Source organism: Acipenser ruthenus, chromosome 13, assembly GCF_902713425.1.
Source record: "Acipenser ruthenus chromosome 13, fAciRut3.2 maternal haplotype, whole genome shotgun sequence".
NCBI classification, from domain to species: Eukaryota; Metazoa; Chordata; class Actinopteri; order Acipenseriformes; family Acipenseridae; genus Acipenser; species Acipenser ruthenus.
In genome coordinates, this window is record NC_081201.1 from 31,832,912 (window position 1) to 31,859,333 (window position 26,422).

At 42.2% G+C, this 26,422-nt stretch overlaps 1 protein-coding gene across 1 annotated transcript; it reads left to right on the top strand.

Moving 5' to 3' along the window:
- The first annotated feature begins 212 nt into the window (after nt 1–212).
- On the top strand, nt 213–2,394 carry LOC131740142 (pro-neuregulin-3, membrane-bound isoform-like). Its single transcript, XM_059035265.1, has one exon. The coding sequence runs from the start codon at nt 1,594–1,596 to the stop codon at nt 2,392–2,394; it is 801 nt and encodes a 266-aa protein (XP_058891248.1). The 5' UTR covers nt 213–1,593.
- The last annotated feature ends 24,028 nt before the right edge of the window (nt 2,395–26,422 follow it).

A 26,422-nucleotide genomic window follows, 5' to 3' on the forward strand; every position in this document is an offset into this window, starting at 1 on the left:
GTACTTTAGCTATGATTTCTCACCTATATACAATGCACATACCTTTGTATATACTACGCACCCATTCGCAATGCTCTCAAATGGGATCTGCTTGAGGGATCACTGGATATGCATTAAGGAGCTGCATTAGGCTGGTAGGAGGAGCTTTATCTCTGTTATCCAGTCTCCATAACATTGCTCTTTCTCTCTTGATCTTGTGCCAGCAACAGACTCTCATATACACCCTCTGTCGACATTTCAGCACTGGATTGGTGTGGGACAGCTCCCGTTCTCCTTGTTGCTGGGATTACTGTTTGATTGTTGACAGTGGATTGTCTGTCTGCCTGCCTATACCACTGGGCCTGTGGATTTGCAGGCTCTGAGAGCTTCTTCTCATAATGTTGCTGCAGTAGCAGTGCTAGGATTGGCTTTTCTCTCTCTCTTACTCTGCCGTCCCTCCATGAGAGGCAGTGTGCAGTCCCAGGGCTGGTGGGGGGAGCAGGTGCTATCCTCTCTCTCTCTCTCTCTCTCTCTCTCTCTCTCTCTCTCTCTTTCTCTCTGAGCAGCAGCAGTGTCTCTGGCATGAGCGTTTGCAGCGCGATGTTGGTGCATCTGTGAGCCCAGAGTAAAGGAAAATGAATAAATGAAATAACGAGGGCAGAAAATAATAAGAAAACAAGAATAAAAACAGAGACAGGGTGATCACAGAAGAATATTAATAAAGCAAGAAGAAGGAGAAAGCTCTTGGATATTCTCTCTGTGTCTGTCTGCCTCTCACTCTCCGTCACTGTGGTGGAATGTAGCAGCGTACGGCAGGATTTTTTTCTTCTCTTGAAATGACAGTCAACGGAAAGACTGACATACTGTGCCGGAGAGCCGTGGCAACCCAAGCAGCAGGACCAGGAGAGCAGAGGGAGGCAGAGCACTGAGGAGGTGCGAAAGAATAGGGGGATTCAGACCCCCAGCTGCTTAGCTTGTTGGTCTGTGTGCTTTTTTTTTCTGTGCTGCTGCAACTGCTATTGCTGCTTGGGAATTATACAACTCAGGAGCTGCTCGGGAAAGGTAGGCACGAGTGGAAAGTGAACGAGTGTTTTTTTGGAATTCACTGGGAATGAGCTGAGTCAGCGTTGAATCTAAGCTGCAGTAAAGAGCCCCCACTGATCCTTCGAATGAGGGAGTGAGAGAAGGAGGAAGAAAATCAAGAAAACAACATTAAGAAAATTAAAATGGTTTTATTTCTTCAGTAGAGGCGATGTCTAGCTGCGAACTGACTGCAACTCCCCCAGAGGAAGGATTTACAGATTATATTTAAAGATATTAGATATATCTATCTATATATATTTTTGGAAATATATATTTTGTTTTGCCTGGGATTAAAATTTCTATACTGTACTGTGTTTTGTTTTTATCCGGGGCTTCATTATTTTTCCTTCAAAACAAAAAATCTTAAATATATTTATTCTGTATTTCTATTTCTACACACTCTCCTCCCCGCTCTCTCTGTCTATTTCTGCTGCTCCTCGATGCCTAGTATTGCTTGTTGCCCCTCTGCTCAGTCCTGCCCATGCGCCACTTCCCCCTACCCCAGGGGTTAACCCTTTCTGCTCCAGCAGGATGAGCGAGGCTGTGACGCCTGCTTTGTCGGGGGCTGTGATCTCAGAGGATCCAGAGGGGGCTGCAGGGGGTTCTGAGCAGCCCTCCCCCCCTGAGCCTGGACCCCTGCGCTGTGGCAGCTGTGCCCTGTGGCCCCGGCAGCAGACCTGGCTGTGCGTGGTGCCCCTGCTCATTGGCTTCATCGGCCTGGGCCTTAGCCTCATGCTGCTCAAGTGGATCGTGGTGGGCTCGGTCAAGGACTACGTCCCCACGGACCTGGTGGATGCCAAGGGGATTGGGCAGGACCCCATCTTCCTATCCAAGCCCAGCACCTTCCCCAAAAACTCAGAGACTACTACAGCCACAGTAGCCAGCAGAACTCAACCTGGGCTGGGAAGCCACAGCACCACCACAGCCTCCAGCGCTGGCGCGGTGGGCCCTGCCGGCTCCGGCAGCTTCACGCCACGCCCCCCCAACCGCATCAGCACCCGCATCACCACCACCACCACGCGGACCCCCAGGCTGCTGCCCCCAGGGGGCCGGGGAGTGACCCCACGAGGCACCACGGTCCGCAGAGTGACCACGGGCACCAGTGCCGGGACGGAATCAGTGGTGCCCACAGCTGCAGTAACCCCAACGATGGAAGCTCGCCAGGAGCCCACTGCCCCGCCCTCGCCCTCGCCCTCAGGGCGCTTCTACCTTCACGATTCGACAGCTGTGTGGACCCTCGGTCACTTTCCAGCAGAGAGCTCGCCCGCCGTGCCCACTCGACCCCCCCTGCGCACCAAAACACGTGAGTCCATTACGGGGCCATACTGTTGAGAGTTACTTTAGATATTATCATTTCACTATAGATACTGAGGCAGTTTGGAGCTGTATTTAACTGTACATGTATAACATGAAGACTGCATATGAACTACATGTGTATAACATGTGGACTACAGTGGAATGACATACTGCCTGTGATCATGTAGTTAAAGTGTTACTTAATATTTTGTTAGATTTTTTAGTAGTCAAGATACCAGTAAGCACAGAAATGACAACATGACTAAGGTGTCTAATCAATCCTAAGCAGATGCATAAACAATGGCACAATCTAGTAAACTGCAGTTGCGTTACATTGTTGCTGTGAGGGTGGATCATTGTTCAGGCAGCACACCTGTGAGGTTAGATAAGAGAATGTGATATTTCTGGTGGAGTGTTTCAGCTGTTATTGGTGGTCTCTATTTTTTGGTTATAATACGTTTTAAAAACCAAAGCGCAGAAAGCAACATATTGTCTTTGTTTTAGCTGTGTGAAAATGTTTTAATCAGGATTGCTATTACAATCAGTGTACTGAATTTATTTCTACAATACCCTAATATGCTTTAAATATCTCTGGATTGTGATATGTAGCGATTAGCTACAGGCATTTGGCTTCTTGAACATGTATTCAAATATTTGCTTAATGCATTTCCCCATTATGATTTAGGCATTATGTATACAGCAAAGGGTTGTATATATGGACAGCGGTCAAGGCTGTTTTAATCTGACGGATTCATTTAGATAAATCAAAATCAATGGTGGCTAATTAAGATTAATGCAGATAAGGTTGTGTCGAATAGCGGGTAGATAGCAGCAGATTGTAAACCGCAGAGCGGCAGATCTACCCACAGACCGTACGGGAGCTTCAGTTTTTTTGCAGCCGCAACATTAATCTATTGTGCATCAGTGAGAATTTGGGCAGGGAGCGACCTGCCATAAACACGACGGGCGGGACGCGGGCACTGCAGACTGCCTCAACTCGGAGCCCTGTCTATGCCCTAGTGCTCCTGTATTACTACCGTAATGTATAACACATTTTAAATATACATAGTGGTTAGATCAATAAGAGTGTAATACATGAATAATGAATTCATTCGAAATATGAAGCATATCGTATTTGAGTTAATATGTATTTGCACTGAGTACAGTATCACTGTGTATTCGCTTTATGCTGATGATTCTCTGTTTTTCTGTCTGCACTAGGACGAGGAGCGCTTCTGTGTTGAACGCAAATACAGCCCAACATCTTTGACACAAGACACATTCCCAATTTAATATAGCCCTTAATTAACTTGAATTGAACTGTGGCTTATTTTAAAAGCAGTGGCCAATCGCCAGATATTTAATTATGTATATTAATCTAGAGATGTATGATCAATAATAATAATGATTTGTATTATTGTATACGATCCCCTAATGTTTTAAAGCCGATTGCCTTGAATATTTAGTTCGATGTGATCAATGGCTATCATTCGGATATTGCGAACTAGACAATATCTTGCTTGTTTAGTTGTATGCAGCTCTTAAGATTAACTATTATTAACACGCACAACGTGTATCGCGTAGACGTGTGTGTGTGTGTGTGTCTCTATTGTTTAAATATGCCTGTTACATTATTATCAATTAAACTTTCTGAAAGATTATACTGTCAAGCCCTGTTTATTAACTCGTTAATACTGAAAGCAACATCATCTATAAATGACATTTATGAGTGAATAATTAACCATTTTATGAATGCCACCTCAGTATCGAGTGTTAGGCTGCTGAAAATCCAACAAAGGAGTGGGATTGCTAGACAGCAGCTTGAATGCCTGTTCTTGTACCTTTGCTGGTAACATCACAGTCAAGCTTGCCTTGCTTTCTCTCATTGTGAATGATATGCATGTGCTGTTTGGTAATGCTTTACTACTTTACTAAGTATATGTATTAAGTATTTATGATTATTTATGTACCAGATTTATTAATTACCTCCATTGATGAATTAGGAACCATGGTGGTGACTGGAAGCAGGCTGGCACCGCGGAAGATCTCTTTCATTGTGTTTTCCTGCGGTTGTGGATGAGCCTCGAATCATTTTATTATGTATCTCGAGATTCTGACGTGTTATTTCTCTCAGCGCAATCTCTAAACAGTTGTGCCCTGTTAGCAGGGCTATTCATCAAATATTTACAGGGGAGCAGACTAGCATTGAGTTGGTATTCAAGTGGTATGGGGTGCAAATGAACATCTGCTATTTATTCTGTAACAAATTAAAGCTACACTACCTGTGAGAAGTCAGTTTCTATCGCACTCAGTAGAAAAGCAGGAGGAAAGATTAAAGAGGATCGTAGTAGGTGCTTGGTTGGCAGGTGCTTCTGTATTCAGGACTGCACACATCCCTGGTCTTTTCTCAGGAACAGTCTTAAGAGTGACTCTGTCGTCAATTCAGGAGAAAGGTCTTTGCTGCAGATTTTTACTATCACCTTACCTAAATGACAGCCACATATCCCACCAGAACAATATGAACACCGTACAGATTCGGCACGTTTGAATTAGGGCTGTCGTGGATGCCCATGATGGCTTTAAACACTGCTGACATTGAAATGGTTTCGACTGTTCTCAGGGAGTTTAGTGTGTGTTTTTTTACAGATGTAAAGCTGCTACTGTGCACTGTATGATTTTTTTCTGAACCAGCTGACAGGGACAAGAAGCAAGAAGAAATCTGTATAAATGTGATGTTTCAGTAATGTATCAATTGGGTTCATTCACGGTGAGGCCACATTGACAGTAAACTCTACTCCATATCTTACTGTAAAAGGGCTCTTCAGTAATTCATTGTTTTCAATATTTCACCATTTGATGCAGCGAAACACAGGGACCCACTGTGTATTAATGCACCACCGGCACATTCCTATTTCATTGTGCTGGACATCAGTCAACCAATCAGGAGCTGAAAGCAGTGCAGATATGTTGAATTCACTCACTTACAAGGATAACATTTGCACAGAAAAGCCAGATTTCACAGTTTCCCTCTCTCCCCTTGACCCCAGGCGGGGTTATTATTATACTTTTACTTTGCTGCTATTGTACCAGATGCTCTATTTCATTCGGCATGGCAACAGGGGTTGGGAGAGTCATATAAGAGTGAACTAACATGGAAGATACCGTATACAGTGATATCACCTGACTCTTGTAAACTGTGTTATACCTAGCACATTCAGGTAGTTTCAGCTATACCTATTCTGCTCTGTGGTCCAGTGTGCTGAAACACCATTATCGACACATCTTCTCAAAAATCCCCCGCGCGAAGGAAATACTATTTCTGAACTAAACATTCATTATTCACAGCCTTGTGTAGATTTATATGTTATCTAATCACATCCCCAGATCTGTTTATAATAAAGCATTTAACCTCTTCAATACAGGATCATACATGGGGCGTGTGTGCAGAGTCATTCAAAGAGCCTTTGTTATGCAATCCATTGCAGTATAACAATATTCACATCCTCTTGAGTTCCCCAGCACACAATATTTAACAATACACAATGCATTCCACCTGGTGTCTCAGGAGGCCAGTTCCCTTTCTGTGAGAAGCAATCCAAAGCACTTTGCTAACTGCAGATTTAAAAAGGAATCTACTGAGGTAACAGAATCAGCTAAAAGCTAGCTATGTCATACAGATACGTGTTTAAGTGTAAATTCCCTACATTTGTGAATTTGATGTAAGCTGGTAGTTGGTAATGTTTTGTCCTGGTAAAGAATCATAAATGACAGACAGTAATAACAAGTCATTCCCCCTTTCAAAGTGCTTTTTGTGTTGAGACGACTCAAATTCGTTTTGCAGTTGCAGAGTTTGCTGAGTTCTTTGAGTTTCCCTGTGCATGAGAATGTTTGAAGAGTATTTGACCCCGAAGCAGACAATGGCAGACTCTGCCTGATTCTTCTGAACTCCACTCCTCTGGTTTTGATTTAAGGAATCTGGAAACAGTTGTTGCTAGATTTTGTTTTATCATTCATAATATCTAATGACATGGTGTCAAAATTCTGTTAAAATCTATTATTGAGTCTGATGCATTATTCCAAATGTGTTTAATATTTGATCACAGAACAGTAACTGGGTACAGAATGTCATTTGAACAGTGGCAGATTTTTTATCCTAGTAAGATGGATTTCTTGAGATCACACATTAGATCAGATATCTCATCACAGACTGTCTGGTGCCTGTTGCAGTATTTATGGTATTAACTGCTAATAGGAAACCCTCCAAATGATATTAAGCGCTAGAGGTATAGCCCTTTAATAATCACTGATATCATTCTGTATTTCCTGAGTGTGTTTGATTATTCTGGTATTATATCTTACTTACTGTACATTCTGTTTGATTGCTGTCGTATCAGCTCTTATTCCGATTCAGTTATAATATTTGATCAAAGCCACAGTATTTTTTTCACTATAATATCTAATCTAAAGATTTAAAAATATTCCTTATGGGTATCAGTTTCCAGACTCACTCCAGGTTTTACCTTACGATCATTTTGCACACCTGTGCTTTTGCACTCCATGCCTGTGCTATCACACGAAACAAGACAAGAACTGGGAGTGTGGGAACACATGCACATTCTGTCTGGATATTTAATCTGATAGATTCCTGTATTATAATATCCATTCACAGCTTTCTTTGGCAATATTGGGTCCCTGTCCATGAGAGTCCCCTGAAATACATCCTGTAAAATGTATTTGTGACATTATGAAGCCACAAGACAGCTCAGCAGATTTCAAAGTTATAATATCTGATTACAGACAGCTAGATTTCTTTATTTAATCTCATCCCTCTAGAATTCCCTGTTAAAATATGAATTCTCAGGCTGATAGATGTCTTTGGTATCAGAGCACAGTTCTCTGTTACTATTTATACAGGGTGATTGATTTTCTAATGCTTTGTGAAAATTTGAGATTTTTGTTTTTCTGAAAGTAAAAAGAAGCTGTAAAAGTAGTGTGAACCATCCACAATGCAGTCAATCGATAAGCAAGTAAGAGGGTGTGAGGAGGAGACTGTTACATACTGTACAGGTGAGTGGCTGTATTTTAATGATGTAACAGTGATGGATGTTAAACACAGCAGTAACTCCCTTCATCACTATATTAATCATGCTTGTGTTTCCAGTGTCTGGGTGATATTGATCCCTTGACAACGCAATGCAATAAAAATATCTTCAATTGGGTTAAGGGTGGCACTATTTATATCAGGAAACTAGAACACAGGGATTTGGACAGTCCTAACCCCAAACAGGAAAGCCAAAAGATAATGTTGCTAGGGTTACCAGATTTCCAGAGTGAGAGTTTTGTACTTTAAACAAAATGTATGAATACAATACCAATACTTGTTTATTACCGGGACATAAAATCTGGCTGAAAACTGGGACAATCCCTAAATGTTACAAAAATAAAAACAGAAATGGCAAAAGAATATTTTTTATGAAACATAAGAAGATCATTTCTTGACTTATGGAGGACCTGCATGCAATCATCAGATGGTTTCTATCTCGGCTGTTTGTTAATCAAAGTGTTAATTTTTGGAGTTGTGTCCATTGCTTCAAAACTTTAAACCCATGGCAATCAGCAAGTCACTTGTGTCATTGAGATGGGTCTCTAACCAGAGAGCTGCCCTGCTTGGATGCTTATTTTCCAGTTTAACTCACCGTAATTCGATCAGCCTGGTAAATATCAGTTGTAACGTTTAAGGCAGTATCTCAGCTGAAATATCCGATCAGACACATCCATTTCTGCATGATAATGTTTATTCACAAGCCAACAGATTCATCTGCTGCTGTTCTAATCTGTGCAGCTGCTGCTGCTCTTCACAAGCCTGTAGATTATTCACGCTGTATTTAATCACAGACCACTAGATTTCTGTGGTAAGGAATACATTCACAAGCCATTTGATTACTCTGCGTTATAGTAGATGATTGTCCCGAGCCTGCTGGATTTCTGCAATGTTTATTCACAGTCTGTCAGATTTCCCTGGTACAGAATCAGTTCACAGCCTGCTAAATTTCTCTGCTATGAAATGTATTCACCCGGCCAGATAGATTCCTGTTACAACGTTTAATCTGGGCCCCAGAGATTTCTGCCATCTACTTCAAGCCCCACAGATGCCCGGGATCATATTTATTCAGAGCCTGTTAGATATGATGTATGGCTTTGCAGACATCCTGGTTTTTAGTGCCTGCCTTCTTGCTTTTGTTTGTAAAAAGGACCTCCCCCAGTTTATTATTTTTAGTGAAGAAGTGCTAATTAATTGAAGGAAAGCATATTGGCCCCAATGGGTGTTTAACTTGTATCTTCTCTCAAATTTCCTTGCCTTGTGATGAAGCACACCTGATGTTTTTATTACTAGTATATATTTATTTAACTAATACTAACTGCACATTATCAAGCAGCACAGGTCTCTTCTATTAGAGGACAGATATGGGATATAGATTTCTGTAAGGATATTTATGCATAGTGTGTTAGATTTCCAGTCTTATAGATTTGGCCGATCCAGTACTGTAACGCAGTCACCTTCACACTGGCACACTCACCCTCACACACGCAGACAAGCTCACACTGACACACACAGTCACATGCAAGTATAGTAAAAGGTGTTCCAGATTGCACATACAAATGCATAAACACACTGGCACAGTCAGTCCCTCTGGTGCTGTAGTGTCTAGTATCCCTGTGTTCTCCTAGGTGAGTCTTCATATCCAGGGGCTATGTGACTGTCTCAGCTGAGCCATAAGAAACTCCAACCTATATATCTCTTTACAAGACTCCTCGACTGACTGACTATATTATATTTACAACTGGGACCTGCCCAGCACATAAATACGCCGGGTGGGGATAGTCCAGCAGATGACAGATGCATAGGCATAAATATAAAATTCTGTTCATAAATGTGGAGCTATGAAGACAGCTAGACAGATGGGAAAACAGGTAGATACGCCACCAAGTTCACATTCTGCATTGTCATCTATTGTCATCTATATTCTTTTGTTTCCATGGTAATGTCAACATATTTACGTTGTCATCACCGCCTGTCATCATCATTCTGAAGCCACCTGACGGCATTCTCACTGATTTGCGTACACGGGAGGAAAGCTAAAGATTGGAAATTAAACAGATGATATGTGATGGTTCTAAGTGGGTAAGGCTAAAATAAAAAACAAGGGAGGGAAGACATTGAGTAACTAACCAAGGACGAAGTTATTCACGCTGAACCATGCACATTGTCTGCTTATCCTGGCCAGAAATCAATACTTGTATTGGGGAATTTATTGTGATTCACTGCAAGAGAAGGAGTCAAGGGGTGAGGGAGAGAGAGTTATTGGAAAGTGACAGCAGGTAAAGAGACGTTAAAGCAGGACTCTCTCTGTTTTGGGCCTGGGGTCAATCGGCTACGATGAACCGGATGAGCATGGATGGGTCAAATGGTCAACTCTAATTCATAACTTTTCTAATGTTCTTGTGTTCAGTGTGTTGTGTTCTTCAGCTCTGATCCACCTGATATTCAGTTTTCACAGTGACACAAGCAGACATTATTGGATAATTAAACAGATATATTTGCACTCCTCTAAGATACACATCTCATCTCACTTCCATCACCGTCCTGGGAGACTCTGTGAGCTTCCCGCATGCATACTCTTACATTCATCAGATACAGAGATTTCTCCCACACAAGATCATGTAAGAGCAGTTCTGCATATCCCTGCTTTGAACCAGTGCTTACAAAGAGATTTACAAAGCAGCCAATGGGCAGCCGAGCTCAGAGGGAGAGAGCAGAGGCACTAAGAGACGGGTTCAAATCCAGGTACTGCCTAAATCTGACAGAGCTGTCTCGAGATAATGACCCCTAATAATGGGAATACATTTCTATATATATAAATATATATTTCTGTATTAATACTGTGCATGCGTGTGTGTGTGCGTGTGTGCGTGTGTGTGTGTGCGTGTGCATGCAGTGGTATTGATTGATTGACGTGATGTCGGATGTGATTGAGACTTGCCTGAATGACCGGAGGGGTGTGTGAGAGAGGGAACAATCCATCACCTAATAAACAACAAATTCAATACAAATCAAACAGACTAATAACAGTGAGGCAGGGCATTCCTCACAGTACAGAGCAGGGGATCAGGATTTCCAATTTCCTTTAAATGTCGGGGGCCGGAGAAATCCTGCTGAGAACGCTGCTCAGAGGAGAGAGAGCAGATTGAGAGAGAGAGAGCAAGGCAAAGAGAGAGGGGGAGAGAGAGGGGAGGAGAGAAAGGATGAGAGGAGGAATGAGATAGAGGTGGTGGAGAGAAGGGAGAAAGGAGAATGGAGAAGATAAGAAAATAATACCAGGTTCTGAATGAGAGAAGGCCATTCAACACCATTCATGCTCCCCTGGTTTCCAGTACCTGATAGATCCCAGAACTAATTCAAGTCGGCTCTTAAAGGATCCCACTGATTCACAGAAGCATACACACAGTGAGAGCAAAAAAAGTGCAGTCTTTAAAACTAGTAAACGCTCTTGTAACATTAATGTAGCTGCTTCTATCTTAACCCAGAATGAAGTCGCTACCTGTGATGAACGGAACGTCATTGACACCCAATACTGCTCTCTCAGTGCCTGACAGTACATTGATAATGTCCATTCGGCCCCTGTATGAAAGCACAACACACTCTGCTGATATGAGAAGCAGTGGATGCGGAAGTTGGCGCAGAGGTTGCTATTCTGAGAGCTGCCACGGCCCCTGTTAATGTGAACTGTGGTAGGAGCGAGCAGGGCACTTCCGAAAGCCTCTCCATCACCGCGGTAACTTTAGCCTCATCTGTCAGCAGCAGACATAACTGGAACCATGAAGCTTTTATTACAAAAGGAAACCTGGATTAATGTGACTTCACTTAAATATGTTATATTAAATGTATTGCTGCATGGCATGAATATAACTCAAGGTATGAGAGCCCTGAGCTAAGTGTAAGGTGCTGAAGGGCAAAGACTGGCACATTTCTTGCTTAGTGCCCATTACTGGGACTGGATAATGACAGTGGAGAGCTGAGAATTGAGCGTGTTTAGACTAGTGCTCATTATTATTAAGGTGCTGGTAATGACAGTGCTGGAGAGCTGAGAAGGGAGTGTTTAGACTAGTGCCTATTATTAAGGGGCAGGGTAATGACAACATGCAGTGCTCAATTCAGGGGGGGCATGTTACTATAGTAATGCACTGTGTATTTATAGCACCTATGAATAATTAAGATTCACCAAGGTGGTTAGTTGCAGAATGTTCTCTCTGATTAGACTGGTATCATGTCATGCAATATAATGCTTTTAAATCAGGTTTGTGTAATGATTGATTTACAATCACATGACTGACTAATGTACTATGCATCTTCGATTCATAAATAATGCACCATACTGGAAATGCACCATACACCAAGCAGGAACATTATGCACAGCACCCGACCTAACTGGAACCAAAGCATAACCAGGAGCCAAGCCTTCGGCAGAGCTGAACGCTGTAGAAATGTTTTGTGCGTATTGTTTATGAATACAATGCTCTTGGATTGGTGAAGTGTGTGTCACTGCTGTTGAAGTCTGATTTCGTTTTCTTCTGTTTTGGATGATGAATGTGGTGGTGACGCAACACAGTGGAATTGTCAGCAAAGTTGTGCAATTTTTTGTTGTTGTTCGTTGTTATTTTTTAAATCTTTTTTTATCAAATAAAATGACAAAGCAGTGCTGACAGCCTCATCTGGTGTGGTGATTGAACGTGGGGATGTTGTGAGCATCCCTGGCTGCATGCAGTGAGGCAGCTTCGGGTATTATTATTCACTTTCTCAAAGCCGCCTTGACGATTACAGAGCCCTTCATCGCACGCTAGGTTTGTCAGACAGGAAGCTAAAGTGTTTTTGCCAGTTGTGCATATTCTCAGTAATCCTTGGTATCTTGATCAAGGCAATCAGCAACCTGGACACTCACAGAGGACAGCGAGCAACTGGCAAAGCTTCCAACCAGTTTGACTGTGCCACGAGGAGTAAGCCAGCTGACCCAAAGCCGTAACAACACGACCAATTTAAGGTCTCTCTCTCTTACTCTCTCTCTCTCTCTCTCTCTCTCTCTCTCTCTCTCTCTCTCTCTCTCTCTCTCTCTCTCTCTCTCAATTCATTTTTCAATTCAAAGGTGCTTTATTGACATGACTAACATCGGCAGTCTTGCCAAAGCATTTACAAAGTACCATAACAGTTAATAATAATAACAGTAACAATGATAATTATAATAATAAAAATACAGCATTTATAAACATGATAAACATATTTAAATACAAATAGTAAATAGAACAAGACAAATACACTGAATTAAACATTTAAATACTAAATACTAAATAACCCCCCTCCCTCCCCAGCAGTGCTCACTGTGTGTCCCTCAGGCTGTTGCAGGTGGCTATATACTGGGCAGCCAGTGGGGCTGTGTCCCTCACCCAGTACGACTGTTAATTTTTCCTGGGTCTGTCATGTGTTGGAAATGTGGGAGAGTACTAGTTATCTTTTTAAAGATTATGTTCCTTGTTTGGGTGTATTTATCACAGTGTAGAAGAAAGTGCATCTCTGTCTCAACCTCTCCTGTCTCACAATGACTACAGAACCTGTTCTCTCTGGGTAACCAGGTTTGCCTGTGTCGGCCTTTTTCAATGGCCAGGCTGTGGTCACTGAGCTTGTACTTGGTCAGGATCTGCCTTGTATCTTTGACAGTGAAGAGATACTCTGCTAGGGTAAAGTTTCTTTTTAGCGCCTGATTGCAATCAAGTTTATTTGGGGTTTTTGTTTCTTTGTCCCAATGTTCCAAATAGGAGTTTTTGATTTGTGTTACAGTTTGATTGACTCTGATTAACAATGCTTTAGCAGTGCTGCCCTGAAGCTGTTTAGTGTTAGTGTGGGTTAGTGTAGTGAGCTTCAGGGCCAGCTGGCTGAGGGGTCTCTTTTCTGGACTGAGCTCTTGGGTCTGCAGGACCTTGTACTGGAGGGAATCTAGGTGACTTCTGCATCCAGAATTTTAGTGCTCTTTTTTGTATGTTGGTGAACAGTGGGTAGCGGCCTAATTCAGCCCTGCATACATTATTTGATATTATTTGCTGTACCTGTAATATGTTTTTGCAGAATTCAGCATGCAGGGTTTTTACTGGATGTTTATCCCATTTTATATAATCTTGTTGACTGACTGGACCCCATACCTCACTTCCATATAGCACAATGGGCTGGATAACACTGTCATATATTTGTATCCAGGTATGTTTGTTTTGTACAGCCTTTTGTACAGAGAGACGGGACAAACTCCATTGTATCACAGGCACAGTTTTTAAAGCAGCCAGGTGATTCACTGTGAGTTGTGGTTCAGTGTATGACCCTGCCATTGAAAGCTTGCAGGCATTGTATAAACATCAGCACTAATTATCGTAATTATGATGATTAGATCATCATCAATAACAATCCGATTGGCATCTTGTAGGTCACAGTTTGCTACAGCTCTAGCCTTGAAATGAATTCGTCAGACAGACAGCACTGCAGATCATAAATAGAAATATGTATGTCTATAGGAGTGTGTGTGTGTGTGTGTGCGTGCGTGTGTGTGTGTGCGTGCATGCGTGCGTGCGTGAGTGCGTGCGTGCGTGCGTGTGCATGTGTGTGCGTGCGTGTGTGTGTGTCGGTCGCTGTTGTGGTTTTAAGCTGGTAAGAACTGGTAGCAGTACTGGTTTTAATTGGATAGCGATACTAGTTTTAAACTGTTCAGAACTGGTTCAAAAGATTGCATTGCTGGTTCATAGACTCCTGTTTTCTCTGTAAAATTCTTTAGCAGAGATCGATCCGATTGACTAATTGACTTGTTTGTTTTAATTCTGTACTGGGCTTGTTTATAAAACCTTTTTTTTTCCTTTTTTTTTTTTTTCGAGTGGGGCTAACCAGGAATAAATAAGCTGGAAACGGATGTCCCAGGCTGACTGACTATGTGTGGAGGGCGGTGTTACACTTTGAAGAGCTCACTTTGATACGGAATGGCAACAAGTGGAAGTATATTTCTCCAAGATTGCATGGTTGTGGAATTCAGTCTACTTATTCATTTTGTGTACTGTAGCTTTTATCTTTTAGTCCCTTTACTGATAATTAATGATGAAGCACTTTGATGGGCGTCTGAGTGCAGTGTGAATGCGTCTGTAATTGTAGAGTGGGGTGGATGAGCATTTAATGTCACCACATTTAAAAGATGATCCTCTGTGAGGCTATTTTGAATGAATGGCTCATCATTTGAATGTGTGGTTCTTAAATAGATCTGTAAAGGCAGAGCAATTCCCTGAACAGATTGGAGTGGAGGCTGTTTCTCCTTCTCACTGCAACTGATGGAGAGAGGGAGGGAAGGAGAGAGAGAGAGAGAGAGAGAGAGAGAGAGAGAGAGAGAGAGAGAGAGAGAGAATAGAAACACCACAGCAAGATAATTAAAAATGAACCCTTGACAGACAGATAGACAGACATAGCTGTGTGGATGCACAGAAAGTTTCACTCCAGCATGCTAATAACCAGACCAATTATCTCCAGAGCTGATGAACTGAAGGAAGCCCAGCTCTGTCCGTCTGTGCCTTTTGTTAGTCATGTAAATAAATAAGCAGTACAGAGAGGAGCAGTCACTGATGTAGAAACTCTGAGGGAAGTGAACCGTTAGTCTCTCTGAAATGCCTTGTGATTCTCAAAGATGATGAACTGTGACTCTGTTGGCCTGCAGGGCTAAGGGATGGCTTGTCATTCTGTCACTGCAAATTCAACCACTGTGACTTCATTGCTCTTTTATTGAAGCTGTTCTGGACTCTTTAGACACAGCCCTGATGTCCTCAACTACCTGACTTTCTTTTGGCTCTTTTTGAATTTGTTGTGGTCGAGCAGGTAGTTTGTTTGGCACAACCTGCGCTTCTGAGGGTGAGTAACTGTGAGCAGCAGTGTGTATATTCTCCAGCAGGGAGCATTAATGTACATACTTACCATTCAAGTCTCTGATAGACCAAGTGGAAGCATTGTAGAAAAGTGACTGATATGAGTCACTTTGAAAGGCTCCTAACTCATAGAACTCTCTGGTCTTGGAGCTGAATCTCCTGTACCTAGTTTTGCCCCTTCCCCCAAACCCCTCACACCTCCTATAGTTTTAAATAAGATAGCAGGGCTGAGGGAAGGGCGTTCGGCGTCAGTGAAGCTGCTGTTTTAATCAAAGATTACATAACAGCTCATCTTCCAGTTTCCTTTTCTGTCAGCCTTGCTCTCAAGGTCAAACCTCTCTATCTGCTGGTGTGGTGTTCACTGTCCTGTCTGATTGTACCGTCAGTCTCCATGCCCTGAAACACACACTTGCTGTGCTGTATATAGACAGGAATACCTGTGTGTGTGTAGCATGTATCATGCATCATGACTGGTCCATGTACTCAGTGGAGTGCCACAGAGCTCTTTGCTACACCAACAACTGTGTGTGGGATGTGCGGGCTATGTCATATTCTTATGACAACGGAGGGGCAATTTAGATATTCTAAACTGCATGTAAACCAAGCCAATGTCTCTGTATTTTTGGCAGTTTAAATCCCTCAATAGGAACAAGTATTTATTTCCTCTCCACATTACATTAAGGTTTTGAACCTGAACAGACTGTAGAGGTGGTTATTATTATATCCCCATTTTAATCTGAACAAGTTGGATTCGGTAATATAAGCAATAACAACGAGAGAGAGAGAGAGAGAGAGAGAGAGAGAGAGAGAGAGAGAGAGTAAGAGAGAGAGAGTAAGAGAGAGAGAGAGAGAGTAAGAGAGAGAGAGTAAGAGAGAGAGTAAGAGAGAGAGAGAGAGATGGAGCAGGGCAGGTAAGCAGAACATTTGGTTTTGCACGGTTTCATAAGCTAGTGTGCGCTGGGGGTTTAAGCCCAATTATTATTTAATTTGCTGCCAATACAGGTGTGTTTGTGTTGTAGTCAAGAAAGTGGCTTGAGGCAAATCAATCCAGCATAAACAGGATGAACAGCAGCAAGAGCCACACAGCCTGCATGTGTCTGCAGGATTTATATCGGGAAGCAATTTCATATTTAATTTCCAGGTTCGCTAGCTGCTTCTTGGGGCATGTAGTTGCAAACATACTCAATAGAGACCTGTGCAGCCAAATGAAACATTCCAAACTAGCTGCGGGGAATTATTCTTATAGTTGTGATGTCAGTCTCACATGACCTGCAAGCAGCAGCCCGGTATTTTGTTATATAACTTGTATCTAAAGTTTCTATAATACCTGCCTTCTCTTTCAGCACACACTCTCCATGTTGAGTTTCAGTGAGTATGTATGGGTGTGTGCTTTCTTACAACAACAATTGGGACATCACTGGGACATAGGTGTGTGTGTTTCACTGTCCTGTGTGTGAAAGTGCACATGTCTCTATCTCAATGTCTGCGTCACTGTGTCAATGTGAATGTCTCTGTCTCAGTTTGTGTGTCTCAGTTTGTGTGTCACTGTCCCAGTTTGTGTGTCTCAGTGTGTGTGTCACTGTCCCAGTGTGTGTTTGTCAGTTTCTGTGTCTCAGTGTGTGTGTCACTGTCTCGTGTTTGCCTGACTGATTCCATGTATCCTAAGGGATTCTTGGCTTGGCCTGTGATGCAGTGAGTTTGATGAGGGCTGATGTCTTGGCAGTGCTGGAAACTGAGTTTTGTTAACTAGGGATCAGGTGTGTCCAATTTTACTCTGAAGATTTTCCCGAGGATATTGTTACGGTTCTCTTTGGAGAGCAGCTGCTTTCAATCATGAAGGAAGCCCAGCATACAGGAATTAAAATACTAAACATTTAACATCCTGTAAAACATTCATGAACATGCCACCTTGGCTAACAGCCAGCTCTTTAAAAGCCTGACAGACATTCATTTTACTCTCTCCCAAATATGGCTAATGAATAGCTATCTTGCTGTAACTGGTCTGGATTAGTTGCTGGTTAAAAAAAAATATATACATATATATGTTATAAATCATTACAGTTATCCCAAATCTGCCTATGAGACTTCTGGATTCTCAGCACATGGAAAACTTTCCAAGAGCCTCCAGGTTTGGGTTTGTGAGTGTCTCCTCCAATTGTGTCTTTTTAACAAAGCTATTTAGAATCTTATCTTTATAAGGCTGATCCCTTTTTTTGACTTTCCACTCCCCCAACATCATCTGCAGGCTCTGTGCTCTGATATATAATATTGTATAATAGAATATATGGCTGCTATCCACTCCTCTACCATCACTTCTCAAACACAGTGAGTGGTATAGGGCTGCTATACAGGTTATTTTAATAGAATATGTTGTTTTCTGTAATGGTGTCTTTAATAGACACAGACACTGCATATTTAAAATGTACAGTTGAGTTAATGTCTGCTGAGCAATTCATTTTACTTGTGCGGCTCTGAACAATACCTGAAGTTAGTGCTTGGTTTCTTACGCTGATGTCATATTTCACTTATGTTTAGGTCACACCATCAGCTCTGAGAAGCGTTCTCCAATAGGATTACCCAGCATGCAGGGCTGTGCAGCATAGATGCTAATGGATCTGTATGAAACTTTAAATGCACTTCAGAGTAAATAATTGAATATGTTAATCGGGTGTAGCAGCTGGCTTGCCTAGTTTCTGAAGTGATATGTTCCCTGCTTTTTTATTTTAGAGCTGAAAGGGACACAAATGGCTCAAGACCCACAGGTCATAATCTAGAGTTCAAAGGTCATTGCAATGTCAGTTTTGCTATAAATGGATTGTCCAGCTACCCTTCAAGTCCCTTATAGAATGAGAATATTGAGTTTTGGTTGAGGAGTGCATTTGACCGGCAAAACTAAATTATTGTTTTCATAAAAGAGTTCCTTTACTCTGACCGACTGGAGATTTTTAATTGCACATCTTTAATCCCTCCTGGAGTGTAGATAACTATCTGCCAATCAAACTGCCCCCTACTGTTTTCAGTTAGGCATGCTTCACTAATCAGAGTGCCCAAGCTGAAGCCTGACTTCAGCGTTTCTATAGTCCTCTGTCACTAATCAGAGTGCCCAAGCTGAAGCCTGACTTCAGTGTTTCTATAGTCCTCTGTCACTGCTCAGTGCCCAAGCTGAAGCCTGGCTTCAGTGTTTCTATAGTCCTCTGTCACTAATCAGAGAGCCCAAGATGAAGCCTGGCTTCAGTGTTTCTATAGTCCTCTGTCACTGCTCAGTACCCAAGCTGAAACCTGACTTCAGTGTTTCTATAGTCCTCTGTCACTGCTCAGTGCCCAAGCAGAAACCTGGCTTCAGTGTTTCTATAGTCCTCTGTCACTGCTCAGTGCCCAAGCTGAAGCCTGGCTTCAGTGTTTCTATAGTCCTCTGTCACTAATCAGAGAGCCCAAGCTGAAGCCTGGCTTCAGTGTTTCTATAGTCCTCTGTCACTGCTCAGTGCCCAAGCTGAAGCCTGACTTCAGTGTTTCTATAGTCCTCTGTCACTGCTCAGTGCCCAAGCAGAAACCTGGCTTCAGTGTTTCTATAGTCCTCTGTCACTGCTCAGTACCCAAGCTGAAGCCTGGCTTTAGTATTTCTATAGTCCTCTGTCACTGCTCAGTGCCCAAGCTGAAACCTGGCTTTAGTATTTCTATTGTCCTCTGTCACTAATCAGAGTGCCCAAGCTGAAACCTGGCTTCAGTGTTTCTGTCCCCTGTCTCTCGTTGCTGAGGCCTGAGTTCACGGTTTCCTATAGTCATCTGTCACTGAGGGGCAAGAATGTTTCACTACTACCTGAAACATCTACAATCTAAATGTGTTTCTGTTTTATTAAACCCATTAAAGAGAGAAAAGGGTTTGGTGGTGGAGTTTCCAATCTGGTTCAAGACTCTCCTCCTCAGAGCTTTTAATGTGTTTTAATCACTGCAATGCCTGCAGAAAATGTTTCATATCTACTTTTCCCTTAATTGTTCTGAGACTGTCCTGTTACTGTGGATACTCGCTGTGGTCTGGGATTTTGGATAAAGATGAATGAATAAACCTCTACAGCCAGTGCAGTAATAGTGGCATGGTGGCTTTCAGAGCACAAGTGCCTGTGTGTGTTATCACCGTTTCTTTTTTCAATACCATAACTGTGTGAATGCCACCCCCATACCCACCGTATAAACACATAGATACAAGAGTTATACACGTACATGCGCCCATGTACGCGCAAACACACACACACACACTCTCCTGGTCCAGCATACAGAGCAGGATCTCTATCCTGAGTGTAGTTCTCAGTTCTGATCAGTATGCTAAACATACAGCAATGCAGAGACAGGAATTTACGGTTTTACAAGAAAATATATTGCACCTTTGGTCTGATAAAAAGACCTGTCAGAAATAGTTTGTTAAAAATAATAAATACATTAAATAAAAATGTAAGATTATGGTACCAGAGCTTGGAGGCCTGTGCCTTTTAATGATGTCAGAATAGGTGCCGAAGCTATAGGAAGAAGAAAGAAAGCACAACAATGAAAATGCATCTGAATCACAGCACTTTACTATGAGTCTCTATAGAAATGCATTCAAATATATAAGCAGTAAGTATAACACTGAACATGGATATTACCCCAGATTCTAGTGGAAGCACAGGCGACGGGCGTCTGACCTTCAACAGCAGGTAGCTTGGAAAAGATCAGCTAGCTCTGTGTTTTGTCCTCCTGAGTCTTTGTCTCAGTCTTGCTCGCTATCCCACCTTTTTATCTCCCTTACTGTCCGATTAACTTCATCCCCGTGCAGCCGGTGGTAGCAGGTTGCACTGACCTTTCAACTATTTCTCCTGATTCACATTCCCACAAGTATTCCTGATCTCTCCCGTCTCCAAAACAGACCTTGACTGTCCTGACAGGCAGGCAGAAACTCCTTAATTAAAAGAGCAGAGGATACCTCTCTTGAAAGTACTCAGACATTACACATATAAACAAGTTCAGTTCTCAGCAAGAAAGAGTTACACAATTAACATTATTATAAATATATTAAAATGGTTAAAAGTACTAGGTTACAAAAAGAGAATGTGTTTGGCTAACAAGAGTAACGGCCAGTGATTGACTGTGCATGGAGCCTCGCTGTACCACAAACGGACAAAATATTGTAGTATTTTTACATAGCTCCAGGGTGTCTGTGAATGTACGAGTGAATGCGCAAGCACCTTTGTCTGTATCATAGGAGTGCATATGCAAACTCTTGTGAGCATGTTAAGTTTAACCTTGTGTGAGAATAGAAGAATGCAATTATGTGTGAGAATGTTAAGTGTGGATGTGTGGGGCAGATTGTGTGGGTGAATCTGTATGTGTTGAATTTCAGTTTGAGTGTTTGAATATTTTAAGTGTTATGAAAGAATTCACTGATTTTTAAGTTATTTTGCCCTTTTGAAACAGACCCCAACACAGAAATTTAATTTTTTAAGCACTTTCGTGCAATTTTATTATTTAATAAAAGAAATGAAAAACAAAAACCTAACTCCCACACAGAGTACTAACTAAACTTTTTTTCACAGTTTTAATTAAAATCGGACGGCTAAGCTGTTTACCAATTAAACAACTCTTTACAAACACACACAGAAAGGTTACCTACCTTTTTCACACAGGTCTCTCCACAATTGCCTTCTCACAAACTGCAGACTTCCCTGAATAAACTTACAGGCAGGTGACATCAATTAAACTATAAAAACAATTAAACAGGTAATAAATTAAACCAAATAAATAAACTAATTACACCTGTGGCTGTGCAAACACAGCCACACACACATTTTTCTGAATGGGACAGAAATTAACCCTATCCCTGCCAACCACCAACGCATTTTCTTCAGGCAGGGATTGGTCCTGCCACAGTATGTAAGAAGGAATGTGTTTACATATATCCTGCTTGTCTACAAAAGTTATTCCTCTCACTGGCACGAAGCTCATCAGAAAAAAAAAACAGAATCTCACTGAAGTGTCAGTTAGAAAATGGCAGGACTGAGAAATCAGCAGCCTCCAAACACTGTGCTGCTCAGAAATGCAACTTCATTACCCAGTATGAATATCTCACAGTGAACACAGACTTACCTAAACCCTTATCTGACAAGAGAGGTTTTTAAAGCAATTCTGAGCGTGTCTTCTACCAGCCGATAGTAAATCCCTACTTAAAAGACATCTATATTCTGGGAATATTCCAGGCTATCGGAAAACATGAGAGATGTAGAATATATATTGCTGTATGTGGAGAATTAATAGGGGTCTGCCTGAGGGTGTGGGTATTGAACAGATCTGTATACTAAACGGACAGTGCAGCAGGTGAGAGTGTAAAATCTTGCATAGATGTTGTGAATACAGGAGCTGTCCGCTGTCAGGGGAGCTGTCCATTGCAGGCCGTGCTGAAATTACTACACACAGGGCACACAGGATGAATGCATGCTTACACACACAAACACACATACAGCTAAAGGTACTGAAAACACAATCTCTTCCACAGGTAAATGTATGCATATAGCTGTCCACTGTAAACAGCTCTGAAATTGCTACATGCTCCATTTAAATAATCATTCTCTTGTTCTCTTTTCTCCTTCTCCCTCTCTCTCTTTCCTGTCTAGCGGGAAAGGGAGGAGGGGTAGTTGGGTTAATAATTTGTGCTTTCCCCCAGGCAGGCACTTCATCACGGGAGCTGCTTGTTAAGACACCTGTCAGCTCTCTGGACGGCACTCTTGTCATAATCTACTGACCGCAGAGGTGGCCACGCGCCTTTCTAATCGCGTTTACTGACACCATCACTTTCACAGATCTGCAACACTAAAAAGGAACTCAACTGAAATAGAGAAATGCTATGAAAAGGAAACTTATGCATCAATTTAGTCCCCAGTGCTTAAATTGAGTCAGTGAACTGTGTCCTCTCTGCACTGCTAACATGGTACCATGTAAAATTAGTTTGGCGGTCAGGATTTTTCATGCATGCATTGGCACCATGAGCAAAGGGCCAAGGCAGTGAAGCCGTCAAAAGCGATTTGTTTAGGATTGTGGCAGCACTGTGGATTACAATGATCTGAAAGCTCGAAAGAATGACAGTTTCGCGACTACTTTGCAAGATTGCAAGTAAAAACATATTGCTCAGGTGGGGCATGATTCAAAAAAAGTTGGGAAGCCCTGCATTAGTGGATGGTGATGTAATCTCCTAGGATTGGCCACAGGCAACACTAATGCAACCCTTTTAAATTGTATTCTTGAGGGACTGGGTGGCACAGTGGGTTTATGCACTAGACAAGCCCTTCACCTCTGAAGACCTAGGTTTGGGGACTAGGTGGCATAGCAGGTTAATGTTAATGCACTAGAGTAGCCAACCCTTTCACCTCCAGAGTCATGTGTTTCAAGCTTGAAGGTGACACAGTGAGTTAATGTACCGTTCCACACTAGGCTAGCCTGCCACCTCAGAAGATCCTTCCAGTGAGGAGCATTGAAGTGCATTGTGCAGCTAGTAAGGGTCTTGGTGTGGACGGGAGGTGATCACTATACATAAACTGGTACAGTATCTGTAGTTCAGGGCTCTCCCCTCACTTTACAAGACTGTGTTGTTAGACTCTTATCTTTCTTCAGAAAACATAATGTAGTATATGTAGTTTATGAGTACAGCAAACAATGAAATGCATTAAACCTGCTTTAAACTCACAAGCAAGCAGTGGAGCAGTGGGCCCAACAGAAAAGAGAAGTAGGGAAAAGAAAAGAGAAATTTCAAATCTCCTGAAGGCAGCAGCGGTCATTCTCAGCCACACACACAAATATGTTTCTTTTTCTATCTCTCCGCACCCTACCCCCTTTTCACTCTCAAATAAACTATGTGCAGAGTAGCAATGCTGACAGTCAAGCACTGTCAGTGTGTGTGTCTTTGTGACTGGCTGTGCTTGTACACATGTATTCACCTTTTACATGACTCATTCACACATTTTATAATTGGTTTTTAGTGAAGTATGAGTACTTTGATTTGCCAGTCAGTATCAGAGTGTTTTAGAGCATAGCATGTGTGTGTGTGTGTGTGTGTGTGTGTGTGTGTGTGTGTGTGTGTGTGTGTGCGTGTGCGTGTGCGCGTGTGTGTGTGTGTGTGTGTGTGTGTGTGTGTGTGTGTGTGTGTGTGGCTCTGTAACTAAACTACTCTCGGGCAATATTGAAGCAGTAAGATAACACATTGTTCCTTTCTACTGTACAATCTCATTCCCTTTAATCTCTTGTCTTGATGAGCCTTGTCTCCTGAAGTTTCCCTCTATCTGCTAGAGTCATCGGTTCAGTCAGTTCTGTAGTGGAGAGAGGTAAGTAAGGAAGGAATGTTATTATAGTGTAGAGCTCTTGGGTTCCTTACCTGTGGCTGAGCCACAAGGCTGTTCCATGGAACCCACAATGTCTCCACCTGCAGATCAACTTTTTGTCTGTCTAGTAAAGAAATACCTCTTTCAGTTCAGCAAGTAGAAGCATGACTTCCATGCCACCATTGTTCTTCTGACAAATCAACAGATGACTGCTGTGTTTTTTGGGGAAGTCAGCGAGTATGTTAATGCAAAATGTTTTCTAATGATGGGACAATATGGATAAAATGAATGTATAGGATTCAGAAGGTCATCTTTGGATTGTGATATAACAGCTTGCTCTGCTGGCACGCTACTGACTGATCCTGTTGTAATGGGGGTCAGTGATGATGGGTCAACATGGAAGGGATAAGACCTAGAACCTTCAACAACTCTAGGTTTTACTTTATTAGCCCTAATTCGTCTGTGTGAATAATCTACAGCATTTCGAGGTGTTAGTATTAAAGTCTATTATATTTGAAATTCTACACTTTCTAGCTAACTAAGTTCATATGTGTCAAATTGAGCTAATATTATGATTCTTGTTTCTATCTCTGGTAGACATGTTGCGCACACCATTCACAGTTTATTGCTGTTTGAAACTCACAGCGCTGCAGTGACAGCGGCAGTGTTGTTGCTGTGTTGGTGTGTCAGAGTGATTCTGAGTGCTGTGTGCACACAGGCTTGTTTGTGACAGCGCGAGATGCATCCTGGTAATTAGGGAGGGGCTGGCTGTAATTTAGATGAAAAGCAGTTCTGTCAGCCTGTCAGCTCTCAGAAGCACGCTGCTCTGGATCTCATTAGCAGATCACATGTTGTCTTCTTGAGACAAAGAATACTAATCAGGGGATGTATCTCGGCCCCTTTTCCCTTAGAACATTTACTTTGAAAGGAGGTTTAGAATAGCACACAGTGTCACCCAGTGTCTAAATGCTGCAAAGATCCACTTCACTGGCAGATAGGGGCCTGTTTAGAAGCCCTTACCTTCATTTAACCTACGAGGCAGTTTACAAGACGTTCTTTACAGCGCTCTCCCTTTATAACACTGTAGTCAGTAGCTGTAGCTAGGGGACCATGCAATTTGTGTTCTGCCAAGAATACAAGTGCTAGTGTAATGGCATTATGGGGCACATGGCAGCCACCACCTTATGACCTTATAACCTGTTGTACATTATAAAGGACTTCCTTATAACAAAAGGTGGACTAAGTTATGTGAACTATCCTCTGCATAGGGACCTCTCAGGGATGCCAGGCACTGAGCCCTGCTGGCAGGATTAGAGAACACTGCAGGTTCAGTGTGACTCGTCTCGTTCATGCGGCAGTGGAGAGGTGTTATCAAAGATAGGAATGCACACCATTGCAAATCATGAGCCTGCTCACAGAATAGCAATCTTCTTCTTGAAAATGTTGAATAAATAATTCTCATTCTCCACCAAAAAAGCCCTTTCCACCTCCCTCAGTGATTGTCTTTGTGTCTAGCAGTTGTGTTTTCATTAGTCATGCTTTGCAGGTTCATTGTCGACTGGCAATAATAATCACTCTTCTCAATGTTCCTTCCTTCTCTCTCTCTTTGAAGTCTTGATGGGAGCTGATAGCACAGCCTATTCTCTCTACATCTAGAGTACATTATTATATTAGGGTCTGTTACAGTGGATGCATGGACTGAAATTGTGAATCTCTGATTCTGTTCTCTAGGCAGTTTACTTACTGAAGGCTTGAGGTGCATTCTGAACATAATCAGCTGTTATAACTATGTGTTCAGTTTCAAGCTGTCTCTGTTTGGATTTATTCAATGTTACTGAGGGATTCTGGAGGTCCATTTCCTCTGCACAAGCCACTGCTTCTAACACCAATAATCCAATAATCCTGACCTGGACAGACCTGACAGTTGTGTGTACAGGTGTTCTCTTGCATCACAGTGGGCAGTGCCTCTCATTCCCACACTGGTCATTTTTGGTGACTGTCAGACAGTGAGTTATTTAAGTAGACAGGTCAGCAGGGCAGGTGTGCTGAGAACAGGAGTGGGGTTGGCCAGAGCATTTTATATATGTGTCCTGTTTGTAGTAATTTCAGTGGACAGCTCCCCCTAAGAGAAGCTGGGTTCAGGTTGTGTAGTCAGTACCTTGTTCTATGTGTGTGTGTGTGTGTGTGTGTGTGTGTGTGTGTGTGTGTGTGTGTGTGTGTGTAGTTGGTGCTCTGGGTCTGCTGTGCACTTTATTATGTAATGTTGTTCAAGCATCCATCACTGTGTGTGCTCAGTTCTGTACCCTTTCAGCGTGTATTTGATCATTTCAGCACCACGGCAAAGGAAAGCTCCCTGCTCTGCACCTCTGTCTGTGGAACCGTGCATTGGGGACAGGCCTGCCTTGTCTATGGCATCTCTGAAGCACCTCGAGTTCTATTTATAATTCTCTATATAATTCCTATAGCATCCTATACATCTTCTCTTAGAAACCCAGCTGGCATTTCAGAAGTCTAGTTTAATTGCCACTTTGACTTAAAAAAAACAAACAAAAGGAAAAACTATGGGACCCAAGTCAATAATCACTCTCCAGTAATCAGGTCCAGCACTATTGATAATCACAATAATGACTGAAACAAGGAAGATCAATAATCAGTGATCAGCTCTATAAGTAGAGGCTAGATCTAACTGTGAGGTGAACCAGATATACGCCCCTAAACCTCAAAGGCAAGCTCTT